Below are 25148 nucleotides of genomic sequence, written 5' to 3'. Positions count from 1 at the left end.
TTCTAATCTGCACACTCAATGGTCCGAAAAGTACGAAAAAATTTAAGCCAAAAAAGACACACCAGTACATCTTATTTTAATCATGTTGCAGTTAATGGAAAGGCTGTTTTTGAAACTGATTAAAATGACATAGAAATTTTGAGGGATTCCAGACACCAGCAATCAAATTATCAAGCATAAACTGTCAAAATGACTGTAAAAACGTTAAGTGTCAAAATGACTGTAAAAATAACTGTTTTAAATAAAATATTTTGCCATGTATGTTTTCTACAGAACACCTTTATACAGCAAGATAGATACAGGCCTTGTAAATTTACAATATTTACATGAAAGGGGCGATACACATATATCAAATATCTGAAAACAATTCAAACATAATAAAAATAATATTTTGAACGATACATTCTGTTCTAAGTATAATGAAAATACTGTGTGGTACCTGTGAACAGATATTTAACTTTTAAAAGAATAATTTCATTACTTCAATTAATTATTTTGAGCTGCCATACACGAACCACACAATATTAGGCCGTATGACATATTAACCTTTAGCCTGCTGGCAGCAAGTTATTCTGCCTTTGCAACCGGTGCAGACCAAGAACAGCCTGCACGGCTATTCAGTCAGTAAATTTTCAGTGAACACCCCTTCAAATAATGAATGGTATTGCCCAAACTGAATGATGGACCAGTCCATTTTAGAAATTTAGCAGGGTAAAGGTTAACCAAATTGAACAAAGGATGAAATAATGGGAGAAGCAGAAATAAATTCATAGGAGGCCAGTGTTCAACAGCAAAACAACTTTCCGCTTCTATTCACTGTACCCATTACATCATTTTGAGCCTATAGAAATCTTGGCAAAATAAAAGAAATGACTGTTTACAAGTTGAGAAAAGGTGAGATCAATTTTTATATTGGGACTCTGGATTAACTAGACAGAAAAATAGATTAAAAGTTCTCTGATGAAAGGTAAGGTTCTGAAATATCCTAGAAGCATGAAATTATATTTTAAAGCATTTCGTAAGATCTGCTATAATGTGCCATTTGATATAAAATGCATGATCCAGATCTACAAAATATTTGTAACCTATCTATTTTTTTTTATCTGAGGTAATATTTATTTCTTGTACTACTGAATGCTAAAATGGTTTCATCTAATCTTTATTAAAGGATAACCTGTTAAAGATACAAGTTCAAACTAGGAATGTATGTATAGGACACAAAAAAGGCTCCCACTATGTGATGTAAGGCCAATAAGAGTTTGTCCTGTGGATAATGGCATTTTGACAACAGGATATTTAGACTGTATTTATAAAGTTCAGTCTGGCACTGTTGACCTGAACCTTGATTCTTACAAGTAATCTTGATAAAACAAAAAAACTTTTGTTAATAAAGGAATATAGACAGGGTTAAAAAGGTTCTTGCATGTGACAAAACAACTGGTTATTGTGGATATTTTAAATTGTGCAACCTATCCAAATTGTTTAGGACTCTGTCATGCATGACAGTGTTGCCTCAGAAAGGAATTTGCTTAGAAAATGCATCAGAGTTAAGTCTTGCACCTTGACCTGTGAACTGTCCACATGATCTTTGAACCAACACACCTTTATATTGTGGTGATTATGAGTTCAAATTTATTTTGAAATCCCATCATTCTGGGCTGAATACAAAGAACTGTTTTCCTAATATATTTAATAAAAGAAACTTGACCAAGATGAGGAACCACCCCGACCTTGACCTTTGACCTTGCCATCTAAAACTCAACTGACAAGGCACTTAACCAATGTGTTCACCTTTAAAGAAAGGTCACATGTTGCTGAACAGCTTCTAAGGAGCTTTCATGCATTTTCAGTGAACAGGTCTATGAATTATTTATTTCATCAATACTAACAAACACACATAAATGAGGTGACTTACTGTGCAAGGTTTCCATATTACCTTCACCCTCAATTTTACCTTGTAGGTAAAAAAGGTTTAAGATTACACTATCTCATAGAAATAGAATTATGATACGATGGTGCAGGCAGTTACTGGGTACATGTAAGCATTAAGTATAAATAAAAATCTGTCAATGGTTCTGTAGTCTCAGTGCAGTCAGTGTGTAATTGCTGGAAGCAACAATGGATATTCCAGAAACAGTTGACCCTCTGATCTCATTCACAAGCAAACATTAACAAGTTTTATTCATCTAACATGTTAAGAAGACGTTTTCTTGTTCCACAAGTATTTTATCCTTACTAAAACATATTTTCTATGACAAAACCTATAAATCAAGACCCGCTTATCTTCCAAAAACAAGAACTGGCTGTTCAAAAACCACATGCAAATCTCTTTATTTTAATACATCCCATGAACTGTTTATTCAGAAATCTGAATGCCTTAAACAGCATCAGTGTTTGACAGCAACCTAACAGCATGCCCAATGGAATGTTGTTAAGAAAAAAGTGCCAAGAAATATGACCAATAATATTGGACGTTTTAGATATTGGACCAACAAATGAGTTTCAATTCTATAAATACTTTATCCCTTCCATGCCAACCATCATGTCCACCCCATGCTTCTATGGTTTAGTATTGTATGCAGCAACAACAATTGTTTTACTACCAACTATTTTCTGTTTATGCAACAAAATGTTCAGACATAAATGTTACATAGTCAACAGCCTACCAGCAAACAACCAAAAGGGCTCAGTAGCCGCTATAATGGGCTCACCAAATTTCTTGTCCCTAACAATGCATTTTCTCTCTGTCTCAAAGGTGTGTGAATAATCCTGCTAACAACCAGAAGGGTTCACAAAAAGTACAATTTTTTCTGTGAGCCCTTTTGATTGCTAGCTTTTAAAAGGCAAAACTTTTAAAAATATGTGTGTTTCAGGTCTTTATATTTTTACAAGGTATGTAAATTTCTTGTGTTTTAATAACTGGTTGACCAGTAATCCTTTTAAACAGTTAACTAAATAGATTTTTACCATAAATAAGCAAAGAATTAATTCTATCCATTTTGATTCATGTTTGCTTGTTTGTATGTTTTAGATTTAGCAGTTTTCCAACAGTATTACAGCATTGTAATGGCTGAAAGCTAACCTAACCAACGTTCCTGGATTCCGTCCCTGTATTAACCTGTTCTCTGCAAGTAACTGCCAACTTCTCCACATGAATCAGAGCTGGAGGAAAAATAATTTCAGACACAATGTCCTTTATCAAATCATCATGAAGACCATTAGCACTGCCTTCTATAACAAATGTATTGTTTTTCAATGAAATCTTCTATAACAAACCATATACTTCTGAAAGTTATGTCTCATTTATTCCAGGTATTGAACACTGTTGTAACTTTATTGCAAATGCATTACATTTTCAGCTGTTTTCATTCTGTTGATTTTCTCTGGCAAAACCAACTAAAAAATGTAAACATTCAGAAAAAAATCTCCGAACAGAAGACTTTGTTTGCCTCATTCACATGTATTGCATATATATATACCAACATTATTTCTTATTTCAAAAAACTTGAAACACACATATTTTCTAAATAAAATGAGCCACGCCATGAGAAAACCAACATAGTTGGTTTGCAACCAGCATGGATCCAGACCAGCCTGCGCATCCGCGCAGTCTGGTCAGGATCCATGCTGTTCGCTAACAGTTTCTCTAATTACAATAGGCTTTGAAAGCGAACAGCATGGATCCTGACCAGACTGCGCGGATGCGCAGGCTGGTCTGGATCCATGCTGGTCGCAAACCCACTATGTTGGTTTTCTCATGGCACGGCTCAAATCATCCCTCTTAAATTCACATTGAAACTGGATTAATGAGCAGTACAAGTAAAATCTCAACAAGCTAAGGCAAAACCTTTCTTGCAACCAAAAATACAATATTTACCATGTTCTAGATTATCTTGAACAAGAAATGCTTAACAACCAAATTATCTTTACTCAAATCATAAAAATCTTTATTGGTTACATTAGATCAAATGGCACAAATCAAACTTAAGGGAGCATTCAAGATTATAGTGCCAATCCTTAAAAAGACTTATAACTCTGGCTTAAGAAAATCTTGTTAATTAATTTTTTTCGCCTATGAACTTAGGGAAACCTGAGATTTCCATTTTACATGTGAACTAAGAGGGATGATCTATTTTCATTTACTTTTGTTGTTTAACAAAGACACAGAGATAAAACGGTCAAGTTTAAAAAAAAAAAAGGCGGGAAATATGAATTTACATGAATTATCAAATAACCTGGTTAACAGTACCCTTGTGGCACCTCGGACCTGCAGTCTGACCTTTCAAAGGTCAAGGTTACTATGACTCAGCATCTATTCCGCAAAGCTAAAGGGGTAAATCATAATAACATTTAGTAGCAATAATAGTACCCCTCCCACTCAAAATTATGTGTGATCTGTGGAACAAACTGCATCTTAAAGTACCTACAACACTAACATATTTTTTGCTTTGCCCCCAAAACTAAAAAAAAAGTAAAGAAGAGCTGTCAGAGGACAGCAATGCTCAACTATTCAACAGCCTTGTCACTAAAGGAAGTCAAATTAATGAATACAAAAGTTGGAAAAGGGGCATAATTTTGTAAAATGCAAAATGGAGTAACGAATGTCAGATCATCACTGTGAACAAGTGTGTTGTGAAGTGTCAATCCAGTTCCATAAGTGGATACCACGATACTAGGTAACATACAAAATACTTAACCAAAAATTTGCTCATTCGAAAAAGGGACATAATTTCTTTAAAAAGAAAAAAAAGTTAAGGAACTATGCAATGCATGTCAGTTCATCACAGTGAATAAGTGTGTGAAATTTCAATCCAATCCAACGATTAGTTACTGAGAAACCAGCTTACATACAAAAACTTAACCAAATCAGGAGACTGACCTCAATGCAGACGCCAATTAATGGGCGAGTGCATTAGCTCTACCTATTCTTCAAAACAACAAGCAAAAAATTTATATCTATGATAATAATGCAATTGTGAACTTTAATAGACAGAATATTTTCAAATATTTACATCCCTTTATCCTTTTTTACATAAAAACCAAAGCCTACTATCTATTTAATCAAAAGGTTATACTATTATAAAGTTTTTTTCAGGATGTAAGCCAATAAAAAAACAAAACTGTTTTAATGAAAAAATAAATTGAAAATGTTGCTGCTCCAACTTATAAGCAACATAAACATGACAAAAAATGTAATTCACATCAATCATAAGGGTTGGACATAATACAATAGTAAGTCCTTCTTCATTCAATACGAGTTACCATAGTACTGTATTCAACCCTATATCTTTTGAAAAAGCAGTTATCGTTGCCAGGCAACCAGATGCAGTTTGTTCCATACAACTTGCTCAGGTGGATAACAAAGAAACAAAACTAGATTTTACGATACCTCCTTTTGTTTTTACAGTTGCAAATATTTCCAATCAGGTAGATTTACTTGTCTTTCGCCAACTCAATAAATTCGACGAAAATGCCCAGACAAGTTTTAAAACATACGATGAATAGGCATCCATTAGTTTCTCAGTTTTACAGATGTCACTTATTTTTTGTGCTACAATATACAGCACTGTCCACATAATAAATATTGCATTTTCTGTCAAATGTTTGATATAAGTTGTTTTTTTAAACAAGAGCTGTCACTATTAGTGACAAATGCCGCCAAAGCATACCCAAGAATGCTCCAGTTGTCTGCACAAAATATGCCAGACTAGGGTTAGGGTTTAGGGTTAGAGTTGGTGACCTTGACCTGAGAGACCCAGGTCATGAGCGCGACAGACCTTCTCAATATGGTTAACATTTGTGTCAAATTATTTTCAAATCCCCCTATGAATGTTGAAGTCACAGCCCGGACAAGAATTTACACAGATGCACAGATGGACGGAATGTGCAATTTTATTATGCCCTAATTCAGGGGCATAAAATTCAAAATTATGTTTGTTAAATGTGCAATATTTCAGGTAAATGCAAGCCATTGCAGACCCACCAACCTTTCGCAAGCTAGCTGTTTCTCAATGGGCTTGAACCCACTGAGGTGAGAGGGATGGGATTAAAGACAGTGACCACTTGGCTTAGGTCTTTAGATGGAACTATTTGCACTCTTACATTATTATATAAAATGCTGTAAAATATTTCCCCTTTTCAAGACTGGCACACAGAGAAAGATCGCAGACAAAACTTAATTCTAAGTTTTAACATGTCATGTTGTGTGATAACAGTGAACTGGTAACACATTTTTCATTTAAGGAATAATACAAAACAGAACCATGTTCATGTTAACAAGTTGAAGAGGTTATACACCTGCAGAATAATTTCAGAAGGGAATAGCCTGAATGAATTACTTTATGCAGTGTACAACTGATTTAGAGTGTTAAAATATATCAAATATGGCTTTGTAGGTGAAACAGGGAAGTGCTACTTCTTGGTACATGTATGGCACCAAATAGCCGGCAGACATGACATCGAAGTGACTATGTTTTAATAACATCAAAACATGGCAAAGAGGTTACACGCAGTATAATTTATGACTGCATTTAACCATCTAGTGAACTTTTTTTAGCCTAATAATCGATTGTAAGTTATATAAATTAATAGAACAAATCGTGTCAAACTGTTTCTCGGCATCTGCCTGGTGCTAAATACTATGTCAAAGTCAATACTGCCATAGTTTAAAAAAGAACATGTTAACAAAATTTTTCTTATCCAAATACAATATGATGGCAATCAGTACCTGTACAAGTACAAACTTTTTTTCCATAAGTAAGTGGCAACTTCCTCACATAATTCTGCAGAAGAGGGCAAATGACTTTATATGTCTTGTCTTCTATCAACTCATTAAAAAGCAGTTAGACTCATTACCTGTTGACAGTAATCTCGAGTCTAACCTAGTGAGCTGAACCAGGTAGGCTTTCAAAGAACTGAACAAGCAACCTCTAAAATGTGCACTCTGCTGAGCTGGACAGGTACAGATGTACCTATTAGGCTATTACTAACCATTAGACATTTGTTTTGACAGAAAATGCAATATTAGAAATATTCTCTTCTTTGAATTTCACTTCAATTATGGTAACATCAGTAACTAAAATATCAATAAGAAGATCTGAACACAAAGTCAAGTCACTAAATATCAATAATATGCACTGACAAGAGTAAAACCGAGACACATAAGAGCTGAAATCTAATTGTTATTACATTATTTCAGGACTAGAATGGATGCCAAATATTTTATGTCAAACAATGTTCAACAATGGACGTTCAAACCTGGCTCTAACAAGCGCTGGACCAGTCAATGTTTACTGGCTTTATTTCTCGGGACATGCCTCGACTGCGTACATTGATGTAAGCTTTAGAAAATTTCAAATTCAAATCTTGCTCTGAATTCAATTCAGTATTAATAGAGCCTGGACACGAAAATTATTACATACACATTTTTCTTTAACTCTGTTAAGTTAGAATGGAAGTTAAACATCAAATTTTTCTACATTGGAATGTAAATTTTATATTGGTAGTGTAACAAGGCCTGGGATTCTATTTAAAATTACAAGCCTGAAAACCTACTTTCTAAAGCCTGAAATGCCCTTTTCCAATTGAATTACATAGGGAAATTCTGGCAGTCGGAAGCCTGATTTCAGGACTAGTTCTGTAAAGTCCCAGGCCTGGTAATTTCATTGTAAAGTAATTTGAAACACTGTTTTTCAATCTGAATATGGCAAAATAACAAGTGTTAGCATATAAGTGTAAATGAGTATGTAATAATAAGATAATTAGCTTTGCACCCAGAAGTCTTGCAGAAATAATGAATATTTCTCAGTCTATAATTATATAGGGCTCGGCAAATCCACTCATCCGCTATATAACCGCAATATGAGCAGAAATCAGATCCGGGCGAGTGGAATTTGCTGTAGAACTCGTCCTGCAGTACAAGTGGAATTTCTGATGAAAAAATTATCATAAATTCAATTAAAACAGAGCCATGAAGAAACCTGATAGCTAGAAGATCTAAAACAAAAGTTTATTTATAAGTCTGCAGCTTTAAATATGCCCTGCTCCGTTATAGAACTGCATTATGTTCCCACTACCTAGACTCTCTGTAGTTCAGAACAAGATTCTGGTATATACCGTTTTTCATGGCCTTTGATATGAAAGCTGTCTGTAAAAAAAATTGTTTCCTAAGTGAACTGCAGGACAAGTACAAATTGTAGCTGGATGAGTGAAAATTCTAGGCAACTCGTCCTACAGAACAAGTTGCTTTTGAAGAATCTGTCGAGCCCAGTTACACCCTTTTACCACATTAACAGGGATAAATTTCTTTCAGTATTTTGGTGTACGAACAGTTGCTGTTTGGTGGTGAAAGGGTTTATACAGCCCTTACCAATTTTGAAAATTCCCAGTAAGTAAGACCTAGATGAAAGCACAAAACAATTAATCCTAAATCCAAGATCTATTGTAAACACACAAACTTATAGTATCAAACTTGTAAAAATGACGCATTTGGTAGATTTTGTATTATTTTGGTTTTCTGGTAAGGGCAGTATGTTTCTCACAATGCCAGCTTTTTAGAAACAGTGAAACCTTACATCAATGTAGCAGCATAATAACGGTTTCCGCTGATTAATAGAGAAGGCACAGATATTATAAAAAGTGGTGAAAAAATGTTTCAGGTGTAAGAGAAATTGCTCGTTAAAGCCAGCTTCAAACGATTGCCCGCCCAGTCAGATTGATGCATTGAAAATTTTGGACCAATGGTTCTTTTCTTTTTTTTTTGATAGCAAAAGCTTTTAGCCAAAATATGGGGATTGTCCTAACAGCACAGAAAATCCATAACATTTGAATTTGATTTTTTTTTTCTAAAAATTTATTGCGACATGTTTTCACTTTAAAATCAAGTTTTTTTTTAAATGTAACTGATAACAGTCTCGGCTGTGAAAGATTTTCACATAAAATACATTGTGATTAGACTGACCTTGACCTAAGTAAGACAATGTTACATGTCACATTCTTCTATAACAAAAATTAACAAGGCAGTCTGAAAGACAGCTAAATCCCCCGCCACTGCTATGGATAGTGAAAGGGTAAAACTTTGATTTTAGCTGTGACCTTGACCTTGAACTGACATGGCTGACTCATGAATTCTGCACAATGTCTTGATGAGGTGATCATTTGACCAAAGTTTCATGAAAATCCTTCAAGGGGTTTAGGAGATAAAGAGCTGAAACCTTTGACCTTCAGTTGTGACCTTGACCTTGAGTTGACATGGCTGACTCATGAGTTCTTGATGAGGTGATCATTTGACCAAAGTTTGATGAAAATCCTTCAAGGGGTTAAGGAGATACAGAGTGGACACCACATGGAAGAAGGCTCAAACCTTTGACCCTTAGTTGTGACCTTGACCTTGAGCTCGCATGGTTGACTCATAATTTCTGCACATCGTTCTGATGAGGTAATCATTTGACCCAAGTTTTATAAAATTCCTTCAAGGGGTTTAGGAGATATAGAGCGGACATGAAATGGAAGGCTCAAACCTTTGACCTTCAGTTGTGACCTTGACCTTGAGCCGACATGGCTGACTCATAAGTTCTGCACATCGCTTTGATGAGGTGATCGTTTGACCCAAGTTTGATGAAAATCCTGCAAGGGGTTTAGGAGATATAGAGCGGACACAAAATGGAAGGCTCAAACCTTTGACCCTAAGTTGTGACCTTGACCTTGAGCCGGCATGATTGACTCATGGGTTCTGCACATCGTCTTCATGAGGTGATCATTTGACCCATGTTTTAAAAAATTCCTTCAAGGGGTTTAAGAGATATAGAGAGGACACAAAATGGAAGGCTCAAACGTTTGACCCTAAGTTGTGACCTTGACCTTCAGCTAGCATGGCTGACTCATGGGTTCTGCACATCATCTTGATGAGGTGATCATTTGACCCAAGTTTTATAAAATTCCTTCAAGGGGTTTAGGAGATACAGAGCGGACACAAAATGGCAGGCTCAAACCTTTGACCTTGAGTTGTGACCTTGACCTTGAACCGACAAGGTTGACTCATGGGTTCTGCACATCTTCTTGATGAGGTGATCATTTGACCCAAGTTTCATGAAAATCCTTCAAGGGGTTTAGGAGATATGGACCGGACACGACTTTGTTACGGACGGAAGGACGGACGCAGACCATTCCTATAATCCCTCCACCACGGCGGGGAAATCCCTCCACCACGGCGGGGGATTAATAAAAACATTCAAGTGGTATTCAAACTTACATGAAATGTGACTAAGAAGTAGCACTTCTACAAATCATGAGGAAAGTATTTACATTTATGATGTCATCTTCAGCTAAAATTGACCAATTTTATGACATCCTACCAATGTGCTAAGGTCATTATTTAGTATGATACAACCGTTTCGGAGCATAATGAAAAAGCGACAAGTCATCTTTGATTCGTCAAGGAGTTACATTTTCTACATAATCACACCATAACTAAATTCCATGCCATCCTTAACTGGTAAGAAAAGATCTGACTGGATAAAAATATTTCAAGAGAATCACGGTTAGGGGGACAACATGTGGACTTTGAAGCTTTCGAACTTTATGAGCATGTGTCATTTTTGGCAACCTAATTTTTTTAAATGGATTATGTCTTGACCAGGGAATCAGCAACTTATAGACAAGTTCATGGGTAATATTTCTGGCTGTTGGACTATAATTTTATCCTAGATTTACTAAAAGATGCAATCAACAGACATTTGTACTCTTTAATACTGTGAGTGTATGTTTTTAAAACTGACTGTTTACTGAACTTGCAACAGTGGCAAGTTGTCTTTCGTGTCGGCAAAAAATGCTGGTAGTAGCCGGACAAATCTGTCCCGTTTTCATCTATGACTGATAACAAATTCGCATGCATAAAGCCCGTTTTTCACATAACCATCAGCTCACACAGACATAATAATAACACAAGATCCAATATGAAAAATGAGGGTACTGGTTGGAATTTCCACCCAGTATCTCTACTATGCCGACAGGAAAGCCATTCTGAACAAAATTTTCTTTTAAGTAAAAAACTACACTGACAATTTATCTTTGAGGTACACAATATTGACTGAATAATTTATCCGTAAAGACTCCGGACTCGCTTTGTTTCTAACGGACAAATGGAACGTTTAAAAACACAGTACAAAAGAATGATTATTTAACTTTCACTTAAATGGGTTTTCTTGCTGTCACAAAATGCTAAAATCTTTTTTTTTACGACATGAAATCATTTAACTGACAATTAAATGTATTGATAGAATGAAACACTCACAGGATGAAAGAGTGATGGGTGGGCTGTATGATTGTGAGAAGACCAAATAATGAATAAGCATCTTACCTGGTTTGTAGAAAAACGGCTGCGGGTCGCTCAGCTTACCACCACTGTTGACGACAACCTGACACTCTACCTTCTCCCCTGTGAATGTTGTACCTCCATACTCTGGAACTGTAACTATCATATGGGTCTGCAATTTAGATCACAAACTATAGTATGTTTATTTTTTCAACACCACAAATTCATCAGTGAGTATCTAAATGATACAGAAGCTTGTAATATGTCGCAAATGACATTGCCAATGAAAACAAAATTGCAATAAGTAAACAAAGCCATAGAGCAACGGCTTGCATCCATAATACTGACAAGTACAAGAAATTTTATCTGTATGCACTCAAGATTTTTTTCATATCAGATTCACACCTCGAATTGTAAATTTATCCAAACTTGTAAAAACTGAACAACAGCGACAATGAAACATGTTCAGACTTACACCTCTTGGAGAAAAAATGGAAGAAGTTTAAGCGCATATAAATAAAGATGCATTTTGACCTTTTCCACTCCCACCTTTCCAATTTTCATACTATTAACAAATTACCGTCTGGAAATAATCCTTATCAATTTCTCCTTCTTTCTGCCATACAGTAATCCCTGTCTCATCCTCACTAGCTTGCTGAAATAGTATGTGTGTTCCCCTTAGGAAATTCTTCCCGATGATGTACAACTCTTCCCCGCCAGATACAGAGCACTCTTTCAAACTCATCTTGCATATCTCTGGCTGTCCAACTGGCTGGGCTACAGTTAGAAAAAAGTTCATAAATAAAATGATGCAGAAAAATTATTCTTTCATATGCTTACTTAAAAATTCTCAAACAAAAGCCATACACTTCACTGACATAAGTAGTTACAGTTTTCAAAATGATTTCCATATCTGTTCAATGCTTATCTAACAAGAGCTGTCCATAAGACAGCCAATGCTCGACTATTCGAACTGTTGTCCCTGAAGCAGGAATATTATTCTAAATGTTAAAATATCTATAGAGTTTCAATCCAGTATATGCATTAATTTTGGAGATAGTAACATGCATGCAAAACTTTAACCAGGATTTTCTAAGTCCAAAAGGGGGCATATTTTGGCCAAAAAGCAGGCCAGAGTTATGGGAATTGACGCTTTCGCCTAGTTTTATAACCCTGAAGACACAAGTGAAGTTTCAAATCAATATCTGCATTAGTTTTGAACTTTAACCAGGATTTTCTAAGTCCAAAAGGGGGCATAATTTGGCCAAAATACATGTCAGAGGTCTGGGACTTGATCCTGTGAGGTTGGTTATTGACATGGAAAAAAGAACAAGAGGACCATGATGGTCCTGAATCGCTCACCTCTTCCCACATGACCCAGTTTTGAGTATGACGTCGTTTTTTCTTGGCGACACCGCCACCGCCGATGCCAGGGTGAGTAGAATAGCTAGACTATTCTTTGAATAGTCGAGCTAATAGAATCTGTCAGAAGATCCTTTGGAAGCTGGTAATGAAATGTGCAACACCTCTAATGCCCCAAAGCACTGGCTTAGAAAGAATTATATTGTAGCATCTAAAACTTCCATAAATGTAACACATCTTGAAGAGTTATGCCTTCTTTCATGTAAATCATAAATATTAACAAATTAAAAATATTGCATCAAGCTGAAAATAAACGTCCCAGCTTACCATTAAACTTTAACAAAAATACAATTAATTCCTACTTCTTATAGCTTTATATCTGTAACATTTTAGTGTTATTGTACAAACATAACCTAATACCATTTATGATATACTGTTTCATTCAATATTCAGTAGTTTTTTGGTGTTTTTTTAGAAACTCTTTTGGAAAATGAAGCATGTTCTCTTGTTGCAAAAATCCTAACCCACATATCTAAAAATAGTGGAGTGCTGGAAAGCTTTAGTATACAACCAAGGAGGAATGTTTTGTTTTTGGTCAGTTTCGCATCACTGCCAACTGGCAACTTTCCAGCTTTTGAAGGTTGAGGAAGACCTAAGGTGTCCCTCCACGCATTACTTCAAGCACTGACCAGCACCTGGGTAGCACCCGCAACCTTGTGTAAGTCATCTGGATGAGATTCTGATCATAAAAGAATTCTACAACCAAAACATGGTTTCAAACAAACATCAGTATGGGCCAAGTATCAGAAGTCAAAAATCTTAACCCTTACCCTGCTAAATTTCTATAATGAACTGGTCAATCTTTCAATTTGGACAATACCACTGACTGTTAAATGGGGTGCTTACCAAAAAGATACTGACTGAAAGGCGAACAGTGCAAATCTTGATCAGACTGCACGGATGTGCAGGCTGATCAAGATCTACACTGGTCACAAAGGCGGAACCAATCATGTCCAGCATGATAAGGGTTAACCACCTGGCCTGCCCCACACCAATCCAGGGATCATCCTACAAGGCGATTTGAGCGATATCGTCGCTTTAAAGTCGGCCACTTCGCCTTATTATCGCCTCCGGGCGAAATCAGAATCGCCGAGTTTTTCAGCGACTTATTATCTGTTTACTTAAAGTTGTAAAACTTTATGCATATTCTAGATTAAATTACCGATAAATCCATAGTCAACCCCGCCTACTTGCCTGTCAAACATCAGCCAATCGTAGCGCTAATATCCCACAGTGTCAATCAATAATATTGTAAGCCGCCGTCATTTTGAAAATTTTTAATCGGCGTGTAAAAGCCGATAAACTTTACGAGAACATGATCTTATGCAACAATTGTATATTATTCCTTCATTTTATTAAAGATTACTTCAAAATTTATTTCAATTACCATGATTACGGTCAATTTCTGTAAATGAATTGCTCGGGTACTGTGGATAAAAAGTGATTTCGCGGACGTCAGAACTGCTGTACAAAATATTGTAAAAATATCACCATTACCTACGAATTTGTTATTATTTTCGAAAAAAATAAATGAATAAATAAATTAAATGTATAAATCTGAACAAGTTGATGCAAAAATCAGGCATTATAAAAGCACGAGAATCGAAATATGAATGAAAAATTTCACGGCGTTTTGATCGTGCACCTGTTAAATTACGAGTTTCAGACATGTAAATTTCAGATAAAAATTTAAAGGCGACTTTTTCATAGCTAAGTTTATACTTTATTTAGAAATTCATGAAAATAATAATGCAAGAATCAATTTCCTTAAATAATTACTGTTTATAAGTTACAGTTAGATCCATAGAAAGTGGATATATATAGGCAGGAAACTGAATGCTATGCCGATTCTTCTCCTTAAATTCCTCAACTTCTCCCTAAATTCTGTGGAGGGAGAAGTCACTTCTCCCTAAAATTTTGACCTAGGATGATCCCTGCAATCATGGTATGTGTAATACAATTTTAACATCTAGGGTGAAAATTACAGTTGATATTTTTTACAGTAAACATTGAAGTCGTAAAAAATATGGCACATACTGCAAAGGATGGTTGAGGACGCCACTTGAAGGACCTGTGGGCTACCACATGGCTTCTGAAATGTCACTCGAAATATCATCCTAGCTTTTGTACTCTTCTTCTTGGCTTTAGCAATTCCAATACGCTGTTCAACATCAGCATTCCTCAACTTTAGTATTCCAACACAGTCAATCCTATAAAACAGATGAATAAACTAGAGCTGCTTTTGAGAAAAGCGCATGTCTCCCACAACTGCCTAATCATCTAAATAGTAAGTCAGTGTTTATATACTGTTTACTTAGAGCACATGGGCATGCTCTTTTTTGATATCAAAAAGACCCATATACTACTTTTAAAATTTGTATAAGGGTCCTTTTGAGGTCAAAAAGGTGCAAGAAATCTGAGCATTTTTTGGTAATTCAAGGGCCATAATTCCCAAGTGCCTGGGCTGATTTGGCTAGTTATCGAACTTGGCCAAGCACTTATTGGCAAACACATTTTGTTCAAGTTTGGTGAAGATCGGATGAGAAATGTTCGACTTAGAGTGCCGACAAGCTTTGTGACAGATACACACACACACGGACAGGAGTAAATCAATATGTCTCCCACACCACTGTGTGGTGGGAGACATAAATACCAGCTTTTAGCAAATCGCTTATGTAGCAAGTAGATTTAATCTTTCGCCTGATAGAGTAAACACTCTGAAAATTACTTAAAACTGCACAGACAATATATTGATTTATGTAGAACAATAAAAAAATCATGTGGTTATTTATATAATTTTTTCACATTTCATTACTCGTAAAATCATAAACATTTAGAAAATAACTGATGAGTTAAAATTTTTAATTGTATTTTCAAGGAATGATCAGTATCATTATATAAATCACTGGTTCATAGTTAGTACTGCATGACTAGGGCATATTTAACACATGTTTACTCTGCTAATAAATAAGAAAATTAAAATAAACACTGGGAAAATTTATTTCTGATGTCAAGTAACAAAACACTTATTGAATGACTTGGCAGTCAACAGACAAAAATATTGGCCCTAGAGCTGTCCTTCAGACCTCTGGCAATAGTTTTGACTATTGACCGTCAAGTCATAAAGCAAGTGTATACTATTTTACATAATTCAATATCTATTATTTATACCCAAAGTGGAAGTACTGAAATAAAACCAGAATATCAATTTTCTTTAACCCTTATCCTGCTAAATTTCTTTAATAAACTTGTCCACCTTTCAATTTGGACAGTACCATTAACTGTTAAAAGGGGTGCATACCAAAAAGTTACTGACGGAATGGCGAACAGTGCAGATCATGATCAGACTTCACAGATGTGCAGGCTGATCATGATGTACACTGGCCACAAAGGCAAAATCAGTCATGTCCAGCATGTTAAAGGTTAATAGACAAGAGGACAATGATGGTTCTGAATCGCTCACCAGTTCCCGCATGACCCAGTTTTGAGTATGACGTCGTTTTTTCTATTATTTGACAAAATGACCTAGGTTTTGAGCTCCTGTGACCCAGTTTTGAGCTTGACCTAGATATCATAAAGATAAAAATTCTGACCAATTTTCATGAAGATCCACTGAAAAGTATGGCCTCTAGAGAGGTCAAAAGATTTTTCAAATTTTAGACCTAATGACCTAGATTTTGACCGCAGTTGACCCAGTTTCAAACTTGACCTTGATATCATCAAGATGAACATTCAGACCAACTTTCATACAGATCCCATGAAAAGTATGGCCTCTAGAGAGGTCACAAGGCTTTTTTATTATTTGACCTACTGACCTAGTTTTTGATGGCACGTGACCCAGTTTCAAACTTGACCTAGATATCATCAAGGTGAATATTCTGACCAGTTTTCATGAAGATCCATTCAAGGGTATGGCCTCTAAGAGAGGTCACAAGGTTTTTCGATCTTAAGACCTACTGACCTAGTTTTTGATCGCAGTTGACCCAGTTTCAAACCTGACCTATATATCATCAAGATAAACATTCAGACTAACTTTCATACAGATCCCATAAAAAATATGACCTCTAGAGAGGTCACAAGGTTTTTTCATTCTTTGACCTACTGACCTACTTTTTGATGACATGTGACCTACTTTCGAATTTGACCTAGATATCATCAAGATGAACATTCTGACCAATTTTTATGAAGATCCATTCAAAAGTATGGCCTATAGAGAGGTCACAAGGTTTTTCTATTTTTAGACCTACTGACCTAGTTTTTGACCGCATGTGACCCAGTTTCGAACTGGACCTAGAAATCATCAAGATAAACATTCAGACCAACTTTCATACAGATCCCATGAAAAATATGGCCTTTAAAGAGGTCACAAGGTTTTTCTATTATTTGACCTACTGACCTAGTTTTTGAAGGCACGTGACCCAGTTTCAAACCTGACCTGGATATCATCAAAATGAACATTCTGAGCAATTTTCATGAAGATCTTTGAAATATATGGCCTCTAGAGAGGTCACAAGGTTTTTCTATTTTTAGACCTACTGACCTAGTTTTTGACCGCACGTGACCTAGTTTCAAACTTGATCTAGATATCATCAAGGTGAACATTCTGACCAAATTTCATAAAGATCCCATGAAAAATATGGCCTTTAGAGAGGTCACAAGGTTTTTCTATAATTTGACCTACTGACCTAGTTTTTGACGGCACGTGACCCAGTTTCAAACTTGACCTAGATATCATCAAGGTGAACATTCTCACCAATTTTCACGAAGATTTTGTTAAATATATGGCCTCTAGAGAGGTCACAAGGTTTTTCTATTTTTAGACCTACTGATCTAGTTTTTGACCGCACGTGACCTAGTTTCAAACTTGATCTAGATATCATCAAGGTGAACATTCTGACCAAATTTCATAAAGATCCCATGAAAAATATGGCCTTTAGAGAGGTCACAAGGTTTTTCTATTATTTGACCTACTGACCTAGTTTTTGATGGCACGTGACCCAGTTTCAAACTTGACCTAGATATCATCAAGGTGAACATTCTCACCAATTTTCACGAAGATCTTGTTAAATATATGGCCTCTAGAGAGGTCACAAGGTTTTTCTATTTTTAGACCTACTGACCTAGTTTTTGACCGCACGTGACCCAGTTTTGAACTTGACCTAGATATCGTGAAGTTGAACATTCTGACCAACTTTCATAAAGATCCCATGAAAAATGTGACCTCTAGAGTGGTCACAAGCAAAAGTTTACGCACGGACGACGGACGCTGCGCGATCACAAAAGCTCACCTTGTCACTTTGTGACAGGTGAGCTAAAAACAAAAGACCCTAAATAATTACAATCTATACATACGTTGCAGTCATGTCATTTCCGGACTGCAATTCTATTTCAATTACTGTTGTGCCATCAATATCTTTCTCTGTGCACATGGTCGAGTTCTTCCCACAAACTTTACATGCTTGGTAAAACCCATGTGGTCGAACACGTCCGCTGTCATTGCCAATGAAAACCTGCAGAGTTGCTTCTCCTGTGTGACCAAACAGCTGAAAATAATACAAGCTATTTTTTAGTCTTTAGATTTTCCATACGTTACGACTCTTAGCATGGTTTTCCTTAATTATGTCAATTAAGTACTTTTAACTTTGGTCCAAATATTCCTCTAAAATATTTCATCAAATCAAAATGTTAATAGAGCCATCTTTATTTACTACATTAAACACCATACCGCCATGTGTGAATAAGACAGCGTGCTCAACTTTTCGACGATTTTTTAATCAAATATTGGCCAAAACTTTCATTTTAGTCAGGCGAGAACAGATAGAAATTATGTAACAAGAGGACCATGATGGTCCTGAATCGCTCACCTCTTCCCACATGACCCAGTTTTGAGTATGACGTCGTTTTTTCTATTATTTGACATAGCGACCTAGTTTTTGAGCTCATGTGACCCAGTTTTGAACTTGACCTAGATATTATCAATATAAAAATTCTGACCAATTTTCATGAAGATCCATTGAAAAATATGGTCTCTAGAGAGGTCACAAGGTTTTTCTATTATTTGACCTATTGACCTAGTTTTTTAAGGCACATGACCCAGTTTCAAACTTGACCTAGATATCATCAAGGTGAACATTCTGACCAATTTTCATGAAGATCCCTTCAAGGGTATCGCCTCTAGAGAGGTCACAAGGTTTTTCTAGTTCAAGACCTACTGACCTAGTTTTTGATCGCAGTTGACCCAGTTTCAAACTTGACCTAGATATCATCAAGATAAACATTCAGACCAACTTTCATACAGATCCCATGAAAAATATGGCCTCTAGAGAGGTCACAACGTTTTTTCATTATTTGACCTACTGACCTACTTTTTGACGGCATGTGACCCACTTTCGAACTTGACCTAGATATCATCAAGATGAACATTCTGACCAATTTTTATGGAGATCCATTCACAAGTATGGCCTCTAGAGAGGTCACAAGGTTTTTCTTTTTAGACTTACTGACCTAGTTTTTGACCGCACATGACCCTGTTTCGAACTTGACCTCAATATCATCAAGATGAACATTCAGACCAACTTTCATAAAGATCCATGGAAAAATGTGGCCTTTAGAGAGGTCACAAGGTTTTTCTATTATTTGACCTACTGACCTAGTTTTTGAAGGCACGTGACCCACTTTCGAACTTGACCTAGATATCATCAAGATGAACATTCAGACCAACTTTCATACAGATCCCATGGAAAATATGGCCTCTAGAGAGGTCACAAGGTTTTTCTATTATCTGACCTATGACTTAGTTTTTAATGGCACGTGACCCATTTTCAAACTTGACTTAGATATCATCAAGGTGAACATTCTGACCAATTTTCATGAAGATCTTGTGAAATATATGGCCTCTAGAAATGTCACAAGGTTTTTCTATTTTTAGACCTACTGACCTAGTTTTTGACCGTACTTGACCCAGTTTCAAACTTGATCTAGATATCATCAAGGTGAACGTTCTGACCAATTTTCATGAAGATCTTGTGAAATATATGGCCTCTTGAGAGGTCACAAGGTTTTTCTATTTTTAGACCTCCTGACCGAGTTTTTGATGGCACATTAGCCAGTTTCGAACTTTACCTAGATATCATCAAGATGAACATTCTGACCAATTTTCATGAAGTTTTTATGAAATATATGGCCTCTAGAGAGGTCACAAGGTTTTTCTATTTTTAGACCTACTGACCTAGTTTTTGACCGCACGTGACCCAGTTTCGAACTTGACCTAGATATCATCAAGGTGAACATTCTGACCAATTTTCATGTAGATCCATTGAAAATTATGGCCTCTAGAGAGGTCACAAGGTTTTTCTATTTTTAGACCTACTGACCTAGTTTTTGATGGCACGTGACCTTGTTTCGAACTTGACCTAGAATTTACCAAGATGAACATTCTGACTCATTTTCATAAAGATCCCATGAAAAATGTGACCTCTAGAGATGTCACAAGGAAAAGTTTACGGACGCACGGACGATGGACACCGCGCGATCACAAAAGCTCACCTTGTCACTTTGTGACAGGTGAGCTAAAAAGTTATTTTACTCCTGTTTAAATTTTATATGGCAATGACAACTGCTTGCTGGCAAAACTTCAACCAAATTTTTTAAGTCAAAGTGCCACAATTTGAATTAATTTCAGCCAAGATTTTTCTAGCATGGCTACGTAAGTTTATTTGATGAGAAAGATGGCTTGCAAAAGTTTCAATCCATTATCATGCATTTGTTCCTAGGATATAACTTGTCAGTAATTTTAAATCAAAACTTTAACCAAATTTTGCCAATTATTCCAATCAAAATCAATTTAGAGTTGTAATAACTTAAATCCTGACTTATTTAACTTGTTATGTAAAAGACCCTGCAGACTAGAAAGAACTTTGTGAAGTTCAATGTAATAAATGCATAAAAACTTCAACCAAGGTATAATGCAGGCATCAACACTGATGCTCAAATGAGTTGAATAGTCATCACTATTTTTCAAAAAGTCTAGCTATAAGGTGTACTGCCACAGCTTTTATCAAGGTAACTTTTCACTGTCAATGTTCAACACAAACCTTTCCATTAAACTATGAACAAAAATGAAGATTTATCAGTTAACGTATTTTCAACATCTGTGATTTGTCCAACATCATCTGCTGTTTCCAACAGATTTCCACCTGATCTCTTTGTGGGAAAAAAACGCTCTTTTACCTTGACCTGTGGATATGCAGTCCCGTTCCTATTTTTCACTGACCCTCGGCTGCCCTCTGTCAAGTACCGTGCCCTGTGTTGTTCCTCTGGCTGTTGTAGAATACGCAACTCATAACCATGGATTTTTGCAGGGAAAGCCTGGCTCAAAATCGGTTCCTTTGCTCTTCTTAAACGTTCTCTCTGCTGCTTAACCTAAAGTTGGAACGCAAGACAGATTTCATTTCATGGTGGTTTAACTTGTAGATTAAGTGCAAACCTATAATTTTAATAACAGAAAAATACTGAATGTCTACCACTTTCACTAGTTTGTTTACATAATAATCGGCAAGGAAGAAAATGTCACAACACTTGACTCTGCAAGACTACTTGAAGCTCCTACTGGTATGAGATTGCACTGAATGCTCCTCAAATATTTCAACCATACACATTAATATGGTAAGGTCATGGCAAATCATGATCACATGTATTTCCTATGTGATTGGATCAATCACATTATTTTTTGTTATAATTCAACATTTTTGCATGGCACAACTTGCCTATTGATTGACACCACCTGGTTAATGGATGGCACAACTTGCCTACTGATTGACACCACCTGGTTAATGGATGGCACAACTTGGTAACTGAACGGCACAACATGGTTAATGAATGGCACAACTTGGTCACTGAATGGCACAACATGGTTAATGAATGGCACTACATGGTTAATGAATGGCACAACATGGTTAATGAATGGCACAACTTGTTTACTGAATGGCATAACTTGGTTACTGAATGGCACAACATGGTTACTGAATGGCACAACTTGGTTACTGAATGGCACAACTTGGTTAATGAATGGCACAACATGGTTAATGAATGGCACAACTTGGTTAATGAATGGCACAACTTGGTTACTGAATGGCACAACTTGGTTACTGAATGGCACAACATGGTTAATGAATGGCACAACTTGCCTATTGATTGACACCACCTGGTTAATGAATGGCACAACATGGTTAATGAATGGCAAACCTTGGTTACTGAATGGCACAACATGGTTAATGAATGGCACAACTTGGTTAATGAATGGCACAACTTGGTTACTGAATGGCACAACTTGGTTACTGAATGGCACAACATGGTTAATGAATGGCACAACTTGGTTACTGAATGGCACAACATGGTTAATGAATGGCACAACATGGTTAATGAATGGCACACCTTGGTTACTGAATGGCACAACTTGGTTACTGAATGGCACAACATGGTTAATGAATGGGCACAACATGGTTAATGAATGGCACAACATGGTTAATGAATGGCACAACTTGGTTACTGAATGGCACAACTCGGTTACTGAATGGCACAACTTGGTTACTGAATGGCACAACTTGTTTACTGAATGGCACAACATGGTTACTGAATGGCACAACTTGTTTACTGAATGGCACAACATGGTTACTGAATGGCACAACTTGGTTACTGAATGGCACAACATGGTTAATGAATGGCACAACTTGGTTACTGAAATGGCACAACATGGTTAATGAATGGCATAACTTGGTTACTGAATGGCACAACTTGGTTACTGAATGGCACAACATGGTTAATGAATGGCACAACATGGTTAATGAATGGCACAACTTGGTTACTGAATGGCACAACATGGTTAATGAATGGCACAACATGGTTAATGAATGGCACACCTTGGTTACTGAATGGCACAACTTGGTTACTGAATGGCACAACATGGTTAATGAATGGCACAACATGGTTAATGAATGGCACAACTTGGTTACTGAATGGCACAACTCGGTTACTGAATGGCACAACTTGGTTACTGAATGGCACAACTTGTTTACGGAATGGCACAACATGGTTACTGAATGGCACAACTTGTTTACTGAATGGCACAACTTGGTTAATGAATGGCACAACATGGTTAATGAATGGCACAACTTGGTTACTGAAATGGCACAACATGGTTAATGAATGGCACAACTTGGTTACTGAATGGCACAACATGGTTAATGAATGGCACAACTTGGTTACTGAATGGCACAACATGGTTAATGAATGGCACAACTTGGTTACTGAATGGCACAACTTGGTAATTTTTCACTTTTCTTTGATAATACTGACTTATCTTTGCACCTATATAGTCATGTCAATAACAACATTTCCCCCAGCTAAGCTCAATAGGGAGACAGCGGGTCTACCAATTGCGGGGTTGTGAGTTCTATCCCCTAGAGAGACATATATTCTTCATGACGACTGTGACTCAAACCATTCATCCACAACGTCCGATTCACCAATTTCATGTAAAGAAGTGGCTTACAGGTTAGTACTGGCTTAGGTTAATTGCCCACTGATATATAACTGAAACACTGTTGAAGCTTCAATAATGGACAATTTTCCACTGAACTTTACACATCATTTTTTAAAGGTGGTCAATCACATTTAATCAACATTTAATGACATTTTTTACTTTTTGTATATTCTGGTAGAGACTTATTTAAGGAACAAAAAGACCGATTACATAGAGTTAGATTCCTATTTGAAATGTATATTTTATTATTTTTATAAAATTTTGTAATTACTCCCCTTTAATATGAAAGTATATAAAAAGCTGGGTATTTCTTTTTATTTCGATACAATGTCTAGTTTTACATTTGCATTTGATAGACATATTAACTATTGAACAATCTGAACCAAAATGCAAGTTTTAAAGCTGTGTGTAGCTTCTGAATTCATTTATTTCCAATCTATCTTGGTTGCGCAACCAAGATAGGCAAAGGGAGGTAATAATAATTTTTCAAACTTGCGTTCCTAATGAATTCCATCTAAATACATAATTTTTAATTCAAATATTTTACAAATATATTACAATATGTCTAATATTTATACACTTCTTTAGGCAAAGTATGTTTATCAAATTTATACTTATGATAAAACAACTTTATCTTGGTTGGGCAACCAGGATATGAAAATGAAATTTTAAAAATACCTCCAGTGAAAATCTAATTTGTATTAAGTGTTAAGTGAACATAAATGAGTGTAAATGATCAGATGCTAAAGTTTCGAACAAATCCGTTACATGGCCAAAATCTGATTATCCACCTTTAAAATTCTGAGCTTACAGGTTAATATTGCTTCTTAATTACTGACATGAACAAAATTATATAATCACAGCTACAAGACATTTAGATGTGCAGCCAGTACATAAAGTTCTCTCTCTCTCTCTCTCTCTATATATATATATATATACAAAAATAACAAAATACTTACGACATTATGAGGAAGAGTCTGTGGTGTTTTGAACGTCTCTGCAGGGGATGACAAAGGAGGAGAATGTTGACTGCAATAAAAAAAAATACAAAAAGCCTATTTACACATCAGATGGCAAGACTTGTTCTAAGGAACTGCTCAAATATATAAATAACTGAACAAAAACACTCATCAAAGTTACTGTTCCAGTTAAAAGACAGCATTAATTTTTCGTGCGGACATGGATTTAAAATTTAACATATGTTTACTTTAAGTTACAGGTTTATTGAGAAAGAGATATAATTTTGTAACCTGATTTGACAACTAAACTGTCAAGAAATAGTTTTAAGAATTTCATAGTAGAACTATATGTAAATTTGTGTCTTGGTATCTAGGCCATATAATGCTACAAACACTTACAATCTAAGTAATGAGACATTTTGTTGCAGCAACACAAACATCAACTTCAGATCATTGAAGCCCTGTTTAAAATGTACATAAACCTAATATAGGAAAGAAACAGTCGACATTTAAAAGTGTCCTTGTTTCTTTTCTTTTAGACAGAAATCAAAATTAAACAAAATTTATAGGAAGTAATATGATCAAGAATGATGTTTGAGGAAACAGACAAAATGACAAACTTCCTTTTTAATGTCATCTGCATTAGACATTCTGCTTACATAAAAAGTAGGAAAAAAATAGGTATATTCCTTGGTACATAAATTCATGGCTATCAAATGTTTAAGAAAAGGTAAGTAGAAAATTTGCCTATTTGTCAGGATTTAAAGCATAGTTCTAACCCATAAAATAATTCAACAGTTATTTACTCTCTTGTCAAATGTTGTTCACTGTATCTTGTTGTTCACTATTTGACTAACAAAAATCAATGACGAGAACTGTGTTTCACTTTACAAAACAATGGAATGCAATCAAGAGA

General features: G+C 35.9%; 1 protein-coding gene across 3 annotated transcripts in view; it reads right to left on the bottom strand.

Moving 5' to 3' along the window:
• The window catches only part of LOC123549887 (nuclear factor of activated T-cells 5-like), a 94820-nt gene that overhangs the window by 11903 nt on the left and 57769 nt on the right, over window positions 1–25148 (bottom strand). For all 3 annotated transcript variants that reach the window (XM_053546515.1, XM_053546514.1, XM_053546516.1), the window contains exons 5-10: window positions 24233–24302; window positions 20963–21154; window positions 18086–18276; window positions 14771–14943; window positions 11892–12088; window positions 11357–11483 (exon numbers count right to left, since the gene is read on the bottom strand). In XM_053546515.1, coding sequence (XP_053402490.1) covers window positions 11357–11483; window positions 11892–12088; window positions 14771–14943; window positions 18086–18276; window positions 20963–21154; window positions 24233–24302 — 950 coding nt within the window. The remainder of the gene's footprint in view (window positions 1–11356; window positions 11484–11891; window positions 12089–14770; window positions 14944–18085; window positions 18277–20962; window positions 21155–24232; window positions 24303–25148) is intronic.

Source organism: Mercenaria mercenaria, chromosome 6, assembly GCF_021730395.1.
Source record: "Mercenaria mercenaria strain notata chromosome 6, MADL_Memer_1, whole genome shotgun sequence".
Taxonomy (NCBI): domain Eukaryota; kingdom Metazoa; phylum Mollusca; class Bivalvia; order Venerida; family Veneridae; genus Mercenaria; species Mercenaria mercenaria.
The sequence above is the reverse complement of the archived record's forward strand: the minus strand, read 5'-3'. Positions and strand labels throughout refer to the sequence as shown.